The sequence below is a fragment of the Sinocyclocheilus grahami genome, unplaced genomic scaffold (genome assembly GCF_001515645.1).
Source record: "Sinocyclocheilus grahami isolate Dianchi unplaced genomic scaffold, SAMN03320097.WGS_v1.1 scaffold153.1, whole genome shotgun sequence".
Lineage (NCBI taxonomy): Eukaryota > Metazoa > Chordata > Actinopteri > Cypriniformes > Cyprinidae > Sinocyclocheilus > Sinocyclocheilus grahami.
In genome coordinates this window covers 1,420,560-1,435,482 of record NW_015505332.1, presented here as the reverse complement: position 1 = coordinate 1,435,482, position 14,923 = coordinate 1,420,560, and the positions used below count along the sequence as shown (strand labels likewise).

The 14,923-nt window shown below is 38.4% G+C and overlaps 1 protein-coding gene across 1 annotated transcript in view; it reads left to right on the top strand.

The window, feature by feature from the left end:
- Positions 1–12,027: 12,027 nt before the first annotated feature.
- The window catches only part of LOC107592513 (synapse differentiation-inducing gene protein 1-like), a 7,175-nt gene continuing 4,279 nt past the window's right edge, over positions 12,028–14,923 (top strand). The window contains exon 1 of the mRNA XM_016282045.1: positions 12,028–12,312. Within this exon, the coding sequence (XP_016137531.1) occupies positions 12,028–12,312 (285 nt within the window). The remainder of the gene's footprint in view (positions 12,313–14,923) is intronic.

Here is a 14,923-nt window from a genome sequence, read left to right as displayed (position 1 = left end):
GCTTTTATTATGCCACAGTCGACCGCTTCCGCTCCTTCTGGTCGTGCGTATGTGGGAAAAAAAGCAGTGTGGTTTTATCATACTAGATACATTTTAAAGTTCTGTTATAATGCTACTCTGTGCGGTCGTCACCGGTCTATTAAAATGCACAACATTAAAGCGTCTTTGGTGTTTCCATGTTTTCTACAAAACAGAACCGGAAATCGAGGGGTTATGACATCATTGGCAGGCGACACTATGGACACGGTCCGTGTCACTAGTTAAAATTGCTTATTTCTCTGGATTTAAGCATTCTTCTAAACATTTGGGATAATGTAACTACACAAGTCAGCAACATATATAACATTGTTCTAGTGGTTTTTGGATATTTTAATAAAAAAATCGTACATATTGTGCCTTTAATCCCGCGGCGCAAAAAATCTGGTCAGGTCCCGTGGTTCCCGCGGGAATGCAGACCTCTAGTTGGACACTGTTCACTGAATAAAACACTATAAAGATGATAAGGAAGCACCAGACAGGGTTGTGTGAGGGATGTCGAGAAGAGGAGTCAGTGGAGCACATAATCATGACTTGTAAGAGATATGAAACACCGAGGCAGGTAATGAAGAATAAATTGAGGGAGATTGGGGTGCAGGAGATCACATTAAAAGAGTTACTAAACAGAAAATAGGACACAGAGTGGAATATTGATTACGTTCTTAAGGGAAGCAGGAGTTTTCAACATGATTTAATGCATAATTGAAGCATGATGTGTGTGGGTGGGTGTGTTTATGTGAAGGGACTAAGTGAGTGTCATGTAAGTGTATGAAAGGGAAGTTTTATTATAACCTTTTATCTGATCCACACTCCGGAGCAGAAGGGGGCAGTAATGCACCAATAAGCTGGATGCCAATAATGAGTTTGCGAATCATTATTCAGATGGAGACTCCGGAGTAGGCCTACGGATCGCAAATTATTTGATTCAGGTCAGGACTGGAGCATGTAGCCTATCGCAAATCTTTTTTCTGATGTCTTTTTTATTATTATTAAACAGTACAAAACATCAAACCATTAAGATGATACAGTTACAAGAACAAAACAAAGAAAAAATAAAGAAAGTATACAAAAATACAAATCCCTTAAGAATCATTTGATTCAGATCGGAAGAGATCATTTCATTTAGATCTGAACTTTGGAATGCAGATCACTTCTGGTATAAAACAAAGTCTTAGCTTTCAAATGTTGTCATTTTTAAGAAATTCAAACAATAAATACCGTTTTGTGACTCTTTAATGTGTTGTCACAGATCGCTGTTGCCTCAGTCCAAGCGGCATGTGAACTGATCATTATATATTATACTTATAATTATACTTGAAGCACAATAAACATGAATGAACATCAAGGCATTTTATTTAAACAATGGAAAGATGTCAGTACACACCATTTATCACATTTAAGTCCACCCACGTTAATCTACTCTCCTGTCTGGTTTGTTTCTCAGGCAAAATGGTGGATTCGTCATTACGATTGGTCAGATCGTTTGTCAATCAAGCTCACTGCGAAGGGTAAATTAAATTACATATTTCAAATCAGCAACAAAATCTGAAATGAACTGCCCCATGAATGTTGTTCTTTATTCTCAAATAGGGTTAAAAAAGCTTATTTTTTATGCTAGACCAGCCAATGCACATATGCAGTCATCAGCATGAGTCTCAGGTTTCTATTGGAACCGGAGCTTCTAACGGCAGCTGCAGTGATGCAATGACATTACCAATCAGCGATTGGCTCTTTCATTTTGAAGGCGGGACATATTACACCATATTGCGCATTGCAGTTTCTCAGTCATAAGTTATAGGAGTGAATCGTCTTTGTATATCTATAGTCTTTGGTGTAAAAGGCCCTTAACATTGAAAGATGGAGAGGTAAGACTGTAGCGAAGTAGCCAAACGTTTAATAACAACTGTTTTACAATAGAAATGTTAAAAGACCTACAGTAACATCCAGTGATGCAAACTACTTGACTTTTTCTCAAAATCTGCTGTTTTGAATTGAAAATATGGTATCTGTGACGAGTGGGGGCGGGGCCGAGAGCCGTGGGAACGGAGCGAGGCCGGTGGAGTAATTGATAATGAGTGACACCTGCACCACTCACCGGTCTCGAGTCTCACGGAGGAGCTCCGGAAGGATAAAAGGGAGGAGTGACGACAGTGTCGGACAAGAGAGGACCAGGCCTGGAGTTTATTTTGTGTTTTGGTTTTGTTTGTGCGCGACAGTCGTCCGCGAGGGGCTGTCGCGCTGTTTTGTGTTTATTTTATTATTAAAGTTGTATTTAAATGTTCGCCGGTTCCCGCCTCCTTCTTCCTGACCTATGAACGACGTTACATTGGTGCCGAAACCCGGGAGGAAGGAGGGACACGCTGTCAGGAGCCCTCGCTGCTGAGGGGGATCGCGGTGCTGAGGAGATCGGGCAGAAGGAACAAGGCGGCGGTGCCCGAGGCGGTGGTGCTGGAACTATGGAAGACGAGGTGGGACGGAGAGCTCACTGCCGCGCTCCTGGGTCGAGGAGGGGTGCCGTCCACCAGGAGGCAGGGGAGCGGTGGGCCATCCACCAACGATGTCCAGTACCATCGCATGGCACCGCGAGTGAGAGACTCTCAGCCGGTTGAGGACCAAGAGGCAGTGGGTCCGGGAACCGGACTGATAATTTTTTTTTCTTTTCCTCTCTCCCCTCTCTCGTATCTGTCTCTTGTCATCCTTCCGTCTCCTTTTCTCTCGCCTCGTCTGTCTGTCCTTACCCCCAGGTATGCCACGGCCGCCTTGATCGGCTCCCCTGGAGGGGGGAGGGGGAGGGTAGAGCGCAGTCTCGGGAGTACCCCCCGGCCTGCGAGGGGCGATGGGGGTATGTGACGAGTGGGGGCGGAGCCGAGAGCCGTGGGAACGGAGCGAGGCCGGTGGAGTAATTGATAATGAGCAACACCTGCACCACTCACCGGTCTCGAGTCTCACGGAGGAGCTCCGGAAGGATAAAAGGGAGGAGTGACGACAGTGTCAGACGAGAGAGGACCAGGCCTGGAGTTTATTTTGTGTTTTGTATACGGCAGTCATCCGCGAGTGGCTGCCGCTTTACTTCCGTTTTGTGTTTGTTTATTTTATTAAATCTTTGTCTAAATGTTCGCCGGTTCCTGCCTCCTTCTTCCCGACCTACAAACTACGTTACAGTATCATTTACGTGATTCATGTAATTCCTAACTGAATGTGAAATGTTTTACATTTTCAATTTCAACCTATTAGCAAAGGTGGACAAAGTACACAACTCCATTACCTGAGGGAAAGTATAGAGCTTGAATATTAAAAACCTATAGAAAAAAATCTAATCAAACAATATTGTGTTGAATATATACCACAATATTGTTGTAAATAAATATTACATTTGCAACTGGTCAGTGTTCAAAAAATGCTGGGAAATCACTTGTAAAGAGTGATTACTGATAAGCTGTCTAAAAAAAGTCACCCCCTGAATTTCAAAGCTGCTACATAGTAATGACTTTCTACTTCGAGGACCTTGATAGTGGAGTGAAAAGTAGGCGACGATATTTGTCTTTCAAATGTAGTGAAGTTAAAGTCATAAGTTTCCAGAAAAATAATACTCAAGTTAAGTACAGATACTCAAAAATTGTACTTAAGTACAGTAATCAAGTAGCCTAAATCAAATGTACTTAGCCTACTGTCCAGCTTTCCATATTAGGCATGCAAATTGAAGTGAGGCTCAAAATGATTGTTCCTCAACTAGAATTAGAGCTAGACAGGGCCGCCACTAAAGGGGGGGAAGTTAGGACAATTCTAAGGGCCCACGCACTTTTGGGGCCCCAAAAGATCTGTTTTATTATTAGTGACAGTATTAGTAGTAATGTAATAAAAACTATAAATGTATCTACCAAAGAGTTACAAACAAAACAAAATTATGGCTTGTTTCTGCATTTCCGGCAAAATTATCTCCCCCCATTCAGTGCATGGTTTCGTCCCGTCCTACTTAGCCTAGAGTCACTGAGTGAGATCAAATGGTAAACTGTCAAATTAGAGATGTCTTCGAGGTCGAGTGGGGGCAAACTGAGCCGGACGATTTGGTCAGTCGCACTTTTAAACTCATTTTAGTTTTGCTATTGAAAATGTACAAATTCACACTCTGATTACATAGAGCAGCAGCAGGAAGTGCGTGAGGTTGTTGTCATGGCAACCAGATACACTGCACGCGAATTATGGCTGCGCTTCTATTCTGCCATACTAAACTTAGCAATAAACACGTTGAAAATGCACCACAATAAACATGTCGGTCAAAATTATCTCAAAGGAGGCTTTTATTAAGCAAATCAAGGAGTGAATTACTCATCCACTGTTTCCACAGGCAGGGTCACACTTATCTACAGTGTATGAAGCTAAAGGTTTTTTGGTTAAGATTCATAATGCATTTTTAACATTGTATGCTGTATGTGCATAGGTAGCTAGCAAACAAGGAATGCAGCTGTTAAGCTAATAGTCACATTTAGCTGAGTAAGATCATGATTGAGAAATGTTGGATACTGCTGGAAATGCTGCTATGGGGTATCCTATTTATTATTTTAGGATTTTTTTTTTTTTCCCCAGTGAAGTATTTCTATTAATATAACTGATTAAGTAGTCAAACTCATTCCATATCAGCAGAATAGTGTGGTACAGAAAGTCTATGTCAATAGAACAGGCTCTGAATGAATTATGTTACTGATACCTAATGGTCAAAAGCAATAGCAAAAGTAGGCTAATAGGTCAATATTATTAAATTGCAGACAACGATTTTGAATAGCTAGGATGGCTTGTACACTATATTGCCAAAAGTATTGGCACACCCCCTTCTAATGAACAGGTTTGACTACTTTAGTACACTCTAAAAATTGCTGGGTTACAAAGAGACAAACCCAGCTATTGGGTTGTTTTGACCTAGTGGTTGGGTTCAAAACAACCCAACCGCTGGGTCAAAACAACATAAATAGATGGGTTTGTCCCTTTTTAACCCAGCGCTGGATTATATTTAACCCAGCATTTTTTAGAGTGTAATTTCCATGAGTACAAATCTTAATGTTTAAGCAAATAAGGATATTCTAGTGAAGTGTGTGCTTCTAATTTTATACCAATAGTTTGAACAGGACCCTTTTCAGATCCTCAACAACTTCTACAGCTGTGTAGTTGAGAGCGTCCTGACCAGCTGCATCACTGCATGGTATGGCAGCACTACAGCGAGGGACCGCAAACGTCTGCAGAGAGTGGTGAAGACTGCTGAGAAGATCATCAGGACTCCACTGCCCTCTCTGCAGGCCATTTACCATCGCAGAGTCCACAGAAGAGCTGCATCCATCATTAAAGACCCCACCCACCCCCAACACAGACTGTTCACACTCCTACCCTCAGGACGGAGGTACAGGAGTGTAAATTGCAGGACTTCCAGATTAAGGAACTCCTTCCCCTCAGCTATTAGACTCTTAAACAGGTAGCTAGCTAGTGGACTTATCTATCTCAGAGAACAGTCGTTCCAAATTGTTCATCTCATTTGAACATTTGTAATGGTATTGCTGTTATTACTACCATTGTATATTTGTTAATATTACTCATGTATCTCAATTTGCACATCTGTTACTGTTACTGTTGCTATTGTTATCATGTAGCTGCACTCAATTTGCACGTTACTGTACTATTGTTTTTGCACATAAGTTAATACTGTACATTCGCATATTTAGATACCATACACATAGTCTATATTTCTATTTTCACATTCTATATTTTTACTCTATACTCGCATATATAGATACACATAGTCTATATTCCTACTACTGCAGCATAGTTTTTATTATTATGTTTCTTTCATTGTGTATGTATGTGTGTATCGTTTGTGTATGTGTGTGTGTGTGTATAGTTTTGCACTGTCTTGGCATTCATTGTTGACAGCAAAGAATTGCATTGCTCAGGGAAACTTGTTTTCCTCACTGGGCATATGACAATAAACGCTTTGAATCTTTGAATATTTTCTATTCTAACACGGCAATGCCTCTGTGTATAAGACAAGGTTAAAAAATAAAAGATGAATGCAGTCAGTGTGGAAGAACTTGACTGGTCCAAAGCAAAGTCCAAATCCCAGCTGAGCACGTCTAGTGTGACTTTAAATGCAGACCTTCAGCCAAAAACTCATCAACAAACACCAATGACTTGTACATATGGGTTACACAGTCATTTTAGACCCTTCCAAAACTGTCAACAAAGATGGAAATACAGTTTTTAAATACATTAATTATGTTTCCATCTTTGTTGCCACAGTTTTGGAAGTGCCTTTTTCTGTTCTAAAAAAGGGGGTTTCCTAATACTTTTGTCCATATGTATAAGTCACTGGTGTTTGGTGATGAGTTTTTGGCTCAAGGTCTGAATTTAAAGTCACACCAGAGGTGTTCAGCTGGGATTTGGACTTGGCTTTATGCAGACCAGTCAAGTTCTTCCACACTGACTGAATCAATTTATTTATTTATTTTTAAACCTTGCCTTTTACACAGAGGCATTGTTGTGTTAGAATAGAAAAGGGTCCTGTTCAAACTATTGGTATAAAATTAGAAGCTCACAATTCCCTAGAATATCATTATATGCTTAAACATTAAGATTTGTACTCATGGAAATTACTAAAGTAGTCAAACCTGTTCATTAGAAGGGGGTGTTCCAATACTTTGGGCAATAGCCTATAGTCGGTAGTTGGTGCGGTAGGGGGCCCAACCTCATATTCTTTCATAGGGCCCAAAATTGCTAGCGGCCTGGACCTAGAATTTCCTAAGACATTTTATTTCTTTATAATTAAAAAAACAACTTTATTTATTAAAAGTAGGGCACTATGATTTCAGGAAAAACACAGACGGAATCGCGAAATCCACTTAGGAAAACGGAATTTACTGTTTAACGTGGAATGTCACAGAATTTGCCAACGTTTGGATGAATTAATCAAAAGTAGGTAATCACACTTCAATCAAATCGCGATATGGACTAGTATTTGTAAATATTAAGTTGCAAAAAGACTTTAAATATGAATATTGCATGTTCTTAGTCTCTCTGTGTAAATGAATGGCGCAGTAGATCTGTTTGCTGCAAACATAGCCTACTGAAGCACGCGTGACGCTCGCGGTGATTTCAGCGTCTGCCGCCTCTCTAAACGAGGACTTAAATTCATGAACATGATCTCTAGAACTGCTCTGAGAGTCACTTCCTGAGCGTTTTACCATTTCATTTTAGTCAAACCAGCATCATAGAAATGTCGAAAATAAACGTTTGGTTTGAAATACATTACTATTGTTCAGCAGAATGAACGTAATACTACTACTAAAATTATTAAAACCTTATTTTAGTAAAGGAATAATCATACTACATTTCTTCTACGTTTTAATTTTAAATCCCCTTTATTTGCCAAAAAAATAAAAAATGGTTTAATTTGTATTAATGAAATGATAAGTGAAGGTTTCATGCCTTCATTTGATAACCAAAAAAATTATAAATACACAAAAACATTTCATAAGGTTATTGTAAGAATAAATGAAACTTGATTTTATGCATTCAAATAATTAGACACGCTAAAACACAGAATTTGGTAACAAAACATAAGGTGGGAAAAAATTAAATATTTCATAGGGCCCTAAACATGTAATTTCTGTTAATCTTTTAATAAACTGATATAAAATTTAGTTTAATTATTTAAATTAGACATGCTTTTTGAATAATACAATTTAATTTAACCATTAAAAAGTAGCCCAGGGTAAAAAGTAGTACAGGATCTTTCCCAGGAATTTGGGAAAAAATAAAACGGATTTCATAGGGCCCTATAAAACTGTCCTGAAATTAGTTCCTTCCTCAGGATGACCTACATAGTTAAAACTGTCAGATACAACTTGGCACATTGCATGAGGCAGAGAAAAACCTGTCGAGATGTACTACTACCATGACGAATGTGTTCAAAAGTTAGAGACAACTCTAGGTGAAGCAAATAAATGAATGGCAGGACTAACTCATAGCAACATCATACACCATGAGTAATGTAATGTCAGAAGCACTAAAGGGCTAAGCCACCTCCAAGTTATTTAATTATATTACACTGTGTAACACTAAACCACAATATACTATAATTAAACTTAATAGAAACAATTTTTATTATACTAACACAGACACTGCTATATTAAAACAACAATTCAAAGTCAGAAAGAGCTTTAATACCAAGTATGTTTACAGACACAAGGAATTTTACTTGGCGACAGGAACTTCCAGTTCAGAAGAAAGTATAGAGCAAACATACATGACAGTGTAAATATCCATGTCCGTGTTTATAAAAAAAAACATAAAAGTAATCAGAATGAGAATGAGCTTTATTGCCAGGTATGTTTACACATACGAGGAATTTGTTTTCGTGACAGAAGCTTCCACAGTGTCACAGAATGACAGTGACAGAACAAAAAACACAGATAATAAAAAATAGAACAAGTAAGTAAGGAATAAAAATATATAAATTGACAGTTGTATGTGCAGGTATATTACAATAGACAGTTTTTGTATGTACAGGTACATATTATGTGCAAATTTGAGGTGTAGACTGAGTATGTGTGTTAGATAAATAAGTGTATGAGTGAATAAATAGTGTGTGTTCCACAGTTATTGTCAAGTGTTCATGAGATGGATTGCCTGAGGGAAGAAACTGTTCCTGTGTCTGGTCGTTCTGGTGCTCAGTGCTCTGTAGCGTCGACCAGATGGCAACAGTTCAAAGAGGGAGTGTGCTGGATGTGAGGGGTCCAGAGTGATTCTGCCAGCCCTTTTGCTCACTCTGGATGAGTACTGTTCTTGAAGAGAAGGGAGGGTTGTACCAATGATTCGCTCAGCAGTCCGGACTACCCTCTGAAGTCTTCTGAGGTCAGATTTGGTAGCTGAGCTGAACCAGACAGTTATTGAAGTGCAGAGGATGGATTCAATGATAGCAGAGTAGAACTGTTTCAGCAGCTCCTGTGGCAGGTTGAACTTCCTCAGCTGGCGTAGGAAATACAACCTCTGCTGGGCCTTTTTCACAATGGTGGGCCTTGAATCGCTCTCCACAGATTCAAGGTGGCCTGCTCACACTGCCTCAACCTGCCACCCATAAAAGACCCACACACTTGCACACACCACACAGCCAGTGCCACACTATTCGAATCACCCGGACCTGTACAAAGCCACTGAATACACAAACAGATGAGAGCAGTGCCACACAAATAACACAACAAAGCAATGAATAATCAGTACACATAAATTAGACCAAAATGACAAAATAAAACAACAAGAATCAGTGGCTGGTCTGCCCCAACAAGCAAAATATACTTTAATGAACGTGCAACTACAGTAACCCACAGCTGCCAAATCTCTCAACAAACTCCCACTGTAGATGCAGAGGAAATACTGTAAACAAAAGTGTACAAATATTAGCCACATCAGTAAAAAAATATTTAATTTACCAATCACTTGGAACCAGGGTTATTATAGCTAACTAAAACTGAATCTGCAACTAAAATTAAAACAAAACAATTTTTTTTAACTGAAATAAAATATACCTTAACTGAAATAAATATTTTAAAAAAGCTTTATTTCATTTGATGAGGCAATATTTCTCAATTTTAATTTAGTTAATATACCTGATATACTAAAATAAATAAAACTTAAATACATTTGTTTAAAAACTATATATATTACAAAGCAAAAACTACTATAAATAACCAAAATTAAAATGAAAATGGAAATGAAAATCATAAAAAACTATAATAGTAACATAGCCAGTTGGTTTTATTTAAGCATGTCATTTGCCAGTCATTCAGCACTCATAAATGGCCACCAGTCCATAAAAGGTAGACCAGCAGTAAATATTCTTCTGCCTCACATCCCTGAAAACTAGTTGATAATCACCCTGAAAAGACGTCACATAAGAATGAAGTTGAACTATTGAATCACAGCCCCTTTAAAAACACATATCCAAATCAATGTACATACAGTGGGTACGGAAAGTATTCAGACCCCCTTAAATTTTTCACTCTTTGTTATATTGCAGCCATTTGCTAAAATCATTTAAGTTAACTTTTTTTCCTCATTAATGTACACACAGCACCCCATATTGACAGAAAAACACAGAATTGTTGACATTTTTGCAGATTTATTAAAAAAGAAAAACTGAAATATCACATGGTCCTAAGTATTCAGACCCTTTGCTCAGTATTTAGTAGAAGCACCCTTAAAAAGGTGAAGAGACAGGACATCAGGTACCAAAAGCTGGGCAACAAAACTATCTTAGGCCACCACTACGTTGATATCTTTTTGGTCTCATGACTAACTAGCCGCGTACGAGACTTACTGGGGAGTCTAAACCTCTCCTTCCACAGTAGGTCATTCTCAGCAGTAGGGCAGATTTTCATCCGGCCTAATTTAACCACTGGTGTAGAGTGATTTAAAATAGTTCAAGAAAGTCATTATAGATAGATAGATAGATCTTGTATCTGTGCTTCTATTCACCTTATCCACTTAGCTTTACTGTGCAAGAATATACTTCTCGGTATCCTAACTGATCATTTAAATAGTTACTGTTTCTAAATAATGCTAACTATTGTTAGTGAGAAATATGGCACTATAGCGTCATAACCAGTAGTTATAGCTTTATTACCAGTACAAACTCAATCTTTTTCTGTCTGCAGATTGTGGTTTGAGGTTAGAGGTCTGATGTTCCAGAAATATGTGCTTGCATGAGGTACGTAGAGACCATTGTAACATCATGCCAACATATTCAGAGATCAACAGGCAGAGGAAGAATGTCAGGGTTTATCCTTTTATTTTCATCTACAGTACTTGTCATGATAATCTACATTGGATATCGTAAATCTTTACAATTGTGAGAGATATTATATAAGAAGGTGTCCTTTAATACAGCCTGAAAAATGATTTAACAAACACATTTGGTGTTATGATTTTAAATGTAATGATCAATGGAGATCAAATTATTGACTATAGGTCTAGTGAGGAATGATTTGGCCAAAAACCACACAGTAAATTTGCCCAATTAAAATTTACTCAAATTGAAGAAAATGTTACTCTATGCCAGATAACATTTGGTCCCTCTCTGAAAAGAGTAAAAGTTACTCTTTTGATAGAGTTGTTTTTCCAGAGTTCATTTTGCTCAATTTAGTGTTAATATTTTACTCTTTCCTGTTATATTTGACTCTATTTAGTGTTTTTTAAAATTAACTCTTGTACTATTTTACTCAGTTCAGAGGTAAAAGAAATGGACTCTGTGACTTTTTAACTCTGTTCAGAGGAAAGTCAAATTTACTCAGCAGAAGCGCATCTTCTCTTCTAAACCCACAAGCAGCAGCGGTCGATGGCCGTGATTAACAGTAATGGCGGATCAACGAAGGGAGGAGAACAGTTTGGGGAGGAGTCACAGTTACTCTATAATTTTGCTCCCACTCTACTGACACATTTTACTCTGTACACTCAAAATAGAGTAAAAACAACTATTTTTTTAGGAAAAAAATATTAACTCTGGAAAAACAACTCTGCCGTTTTTCCTGTGCATTTCATTCTTTAAGAAGTTGTTTCTCATTTAATTAAGAGATTTTTTTTCTTCTAAAATACGGGAAGGTTGAGTTTATAACCCATGTTGCAATGAGTAAGTGTAATGCAATGCTGATAGGGGGTGAGTAAAAAGAGGAAGATTCACTGTCACAAGTTGCCAGAACAATGTTTGGGTGTGGTGAAATAATCCTTTTACATTTCATGTATTTCATCAGAGTAAACGTAAAACTAAAAAGGTGGTGCCTGCAGTCACAGTGTTTAATGAAAACAGTGGAAAAGTCACTCCTCCCCTACAACCTGCAACTCAGCTCCCATTTGCTGGCTAGTTTCATCGGCAGCACATAAACGACTGAACCAGAGTACAGTATTACATACATTGCTGCAGATCACAAGGCAAAGGAAAAAACAATAATCAGAAGAATGGATCCAAGCCAGTCTTTCAATCAGCCTCCAGGGGCTTCAAATTCATCTGAGAAATCAGCAGCACCACCAGCATACCAGCACAATCCAAACCAGCCGGTTCCCCAGGGCCCCTACACCCAGGGGCCATATCCAGGACAAGCTGTGGTCACTGTGCAGCCTGCAGTTTTTGTGACCGCTGCTCCATTGGCCAATCCAGTGCCAGATTACCTGGGTTACTCCATTTTTACCATGCTGTGCTGCTGCTTACCTCTGGGCATTGCTGCGCTGATTTACTCCATCTCTGTAAGTATATTAGTCCATGTGTTTTCCTTTTATTTAATTTCTTTAACATTTATAAGCATTAAGCATACAACTGCATAAAATGTTTGTAGAATTAGATGTGGTAATCATCAAAAGTTAATGATTACAGATGTTGTTTATCTTAACACTTTAAACAGGCACAGGAAAAAAACTGGAAAAATGATTCCTTATTAATTAATTGTATGACTGTTTTTCTTTAATCAGTTGTATGGTTCTTTGCCAGTTTTTGTGTTGATTATTAGTTTATTATTAATAATAGGTATGTTATTCACTCATCAAAGTGTTTCTGTGTGGTTGATCTATTATCTGAAACTGTATTGCTTTAAAACAATTGATTAATCCCACACATTATGAGTGATTCACTGCCCAGATAATTCTAGTGAACACAGTGTATTTTTGAATACAGCAGTAATAACTAATACATTTCTTGTACATGAGTAGCGTTTTAAACAATTTCATTATTAAGATACAGTTGATTGCCAAGAAGGCTATGTGAGCCTGTAAAAGTGCTGTACTTGTGGTTACAATAATGTGTAAACAAGACAAGTTCTTTCATGTGGCTGCCATGCTGCATTGATAAAGTGTGTGCAGATGATCCTGTCTTTTGGTTTCCAGTAAAAGGACATAAAAGGAGATACAGTTGACTACCAAATAGGTGGAAGGCTTGCTAAGCTGTATTTGCGGTCACACAAAGATGTAGGCATTATAGAAACCACAAGGTCTTTCATGTAGCTTCCCTATAACTGATCTAATATGTATAATGTGGGCATTGTTTTGTTCCAGGTTTTTTTTTCTCCCTGTAAATAAAGGTGTGGCACTGCAGACCTCCTGAACAGCAACATTATTTTTATTGATGTACTGCACTGTTATATTTCACTAAAAGAAAAACTAGGAAAATTATTTTTACACAAAAAGTGCTTGTAAATTTAAGAGCATGTGTTCAAGTAAAGGCTACACACAGGGGCGGTTACAGGATTTCATCCTCAGCGAGAATATGTAGCAAGAGACCATTGACTAAGCTGTGCCTCTTTGTGAATTGGCAACATTACTATAATAAGTCAAAAGTATAGCCTACCACATAAATTGGTACTAATTCAATATAATAACTGTATAAGTGATAACTGCAGTACAGTTAAAGAAATCGGTACACATGTAGGCTACTGTTTGATTAACAGAAAATTGTCATTATACAGTTAAGTCCATATATATTTGGACACTGACACAATTTTTATAATTTCGGCTCTGTATGTCAACAGAAAAGAATTAAAAATAAAACAATCAAGATGAAATTTATTAATTAATTTAAGGGGTTGAACTAAAATATAACATAAAATTTTATACACAGTCCCCCCCCCCCCATTTTCAGGGGCTCAAATGTAATTGGACAAATAAATATAAATACAATTTTCATGTTTTTAATATTTTGTTGAGAATCCTTTGCAGGCAATGACTGCCTTAATTCTGGAACTCATGGATGTCACTAAAGACTGGGCTTCCTCTTTTGTGATGCTTTGCCAGGCCTTTACTGCAGCTGACTTCAGTTGTTGTTTGTTTGTGGGTCTTTCTGCTTTTAGTTTTGTCTTCAGCGAGTGAAATGTATGCTCAATCTGGTTGAAATCAGGAAATTGACTTGGCCATTGCAGAATATTCCACTTTTTTACTTTCAAAAACTCATGGGGTGCTTTTGCTGTGTTTTGGGTCATCGTCCATTTGTACTATGAAGCGCCGCCCAATCAACTTTGCTCCATTTGACTAAATCTGGGCAGAGACTATATCCATATACATTGCAGAATTAATCTGGCTGCTTCTGTCTTCTGTCATGTCATCACATCACATGTCATCTGTAACCCAGTGCCACTGGAAGCCATGCATGCTCATGCCATCACACTGCTCCACCATGTTTCACAGATGATGTTGTATGCTTTAGATCACGAGCTGTTCCAAGCCTTCTCCGTACTTTTTTCTTCCTGTCATTCTAGTACAGGTTGATCTTAATTTTAGCCATCCAAAGAATGCTTTTCCAGAAGTGGTCTGGCTTTTTTGTGTAATCTGGCCTTGTTTGCACCTTGTGGCAGGGGCGGACTTACCCATTAGGCAAAGGTAGGCGACCGCCTTGGGCCCCCAAAAGCCAAGGGCCCCCTAAAATGCTTTTCATATAGGATATGCACATTAAGCATGGACACGCGAACGTTTGCTGTTTACGTTGTTTATTACCACGACAACCGTCCGAGTCCGTGTCGCCTGCAGGTGTATGGCTGTACGCACTGTGAGTACCATGAGCGCTCAGACTGACCTGAGATTTGCCCCGCAAACATTTTAGCAATTATTATAGGCCGGTGTGTCCCGTATTTCTGTCGGTTAACCCATGCCGTTAATTATGAATTTATCAGTCTTTTGCATGCCAAAGTCAATTTCTGCATAGAAATATTACGCCAAATAGAAGCAGAAAATCATGCTATACGCACTTTCATGAGATCGGGTTAGCCTACAACAATTAATTTGTTGGCTATTTTACAAATGGGAATACAACAAATTCATGACAATGTTTACATTCCAGCTACCCGTAAAATTTATAGTGAAAAGTACTTTAAAA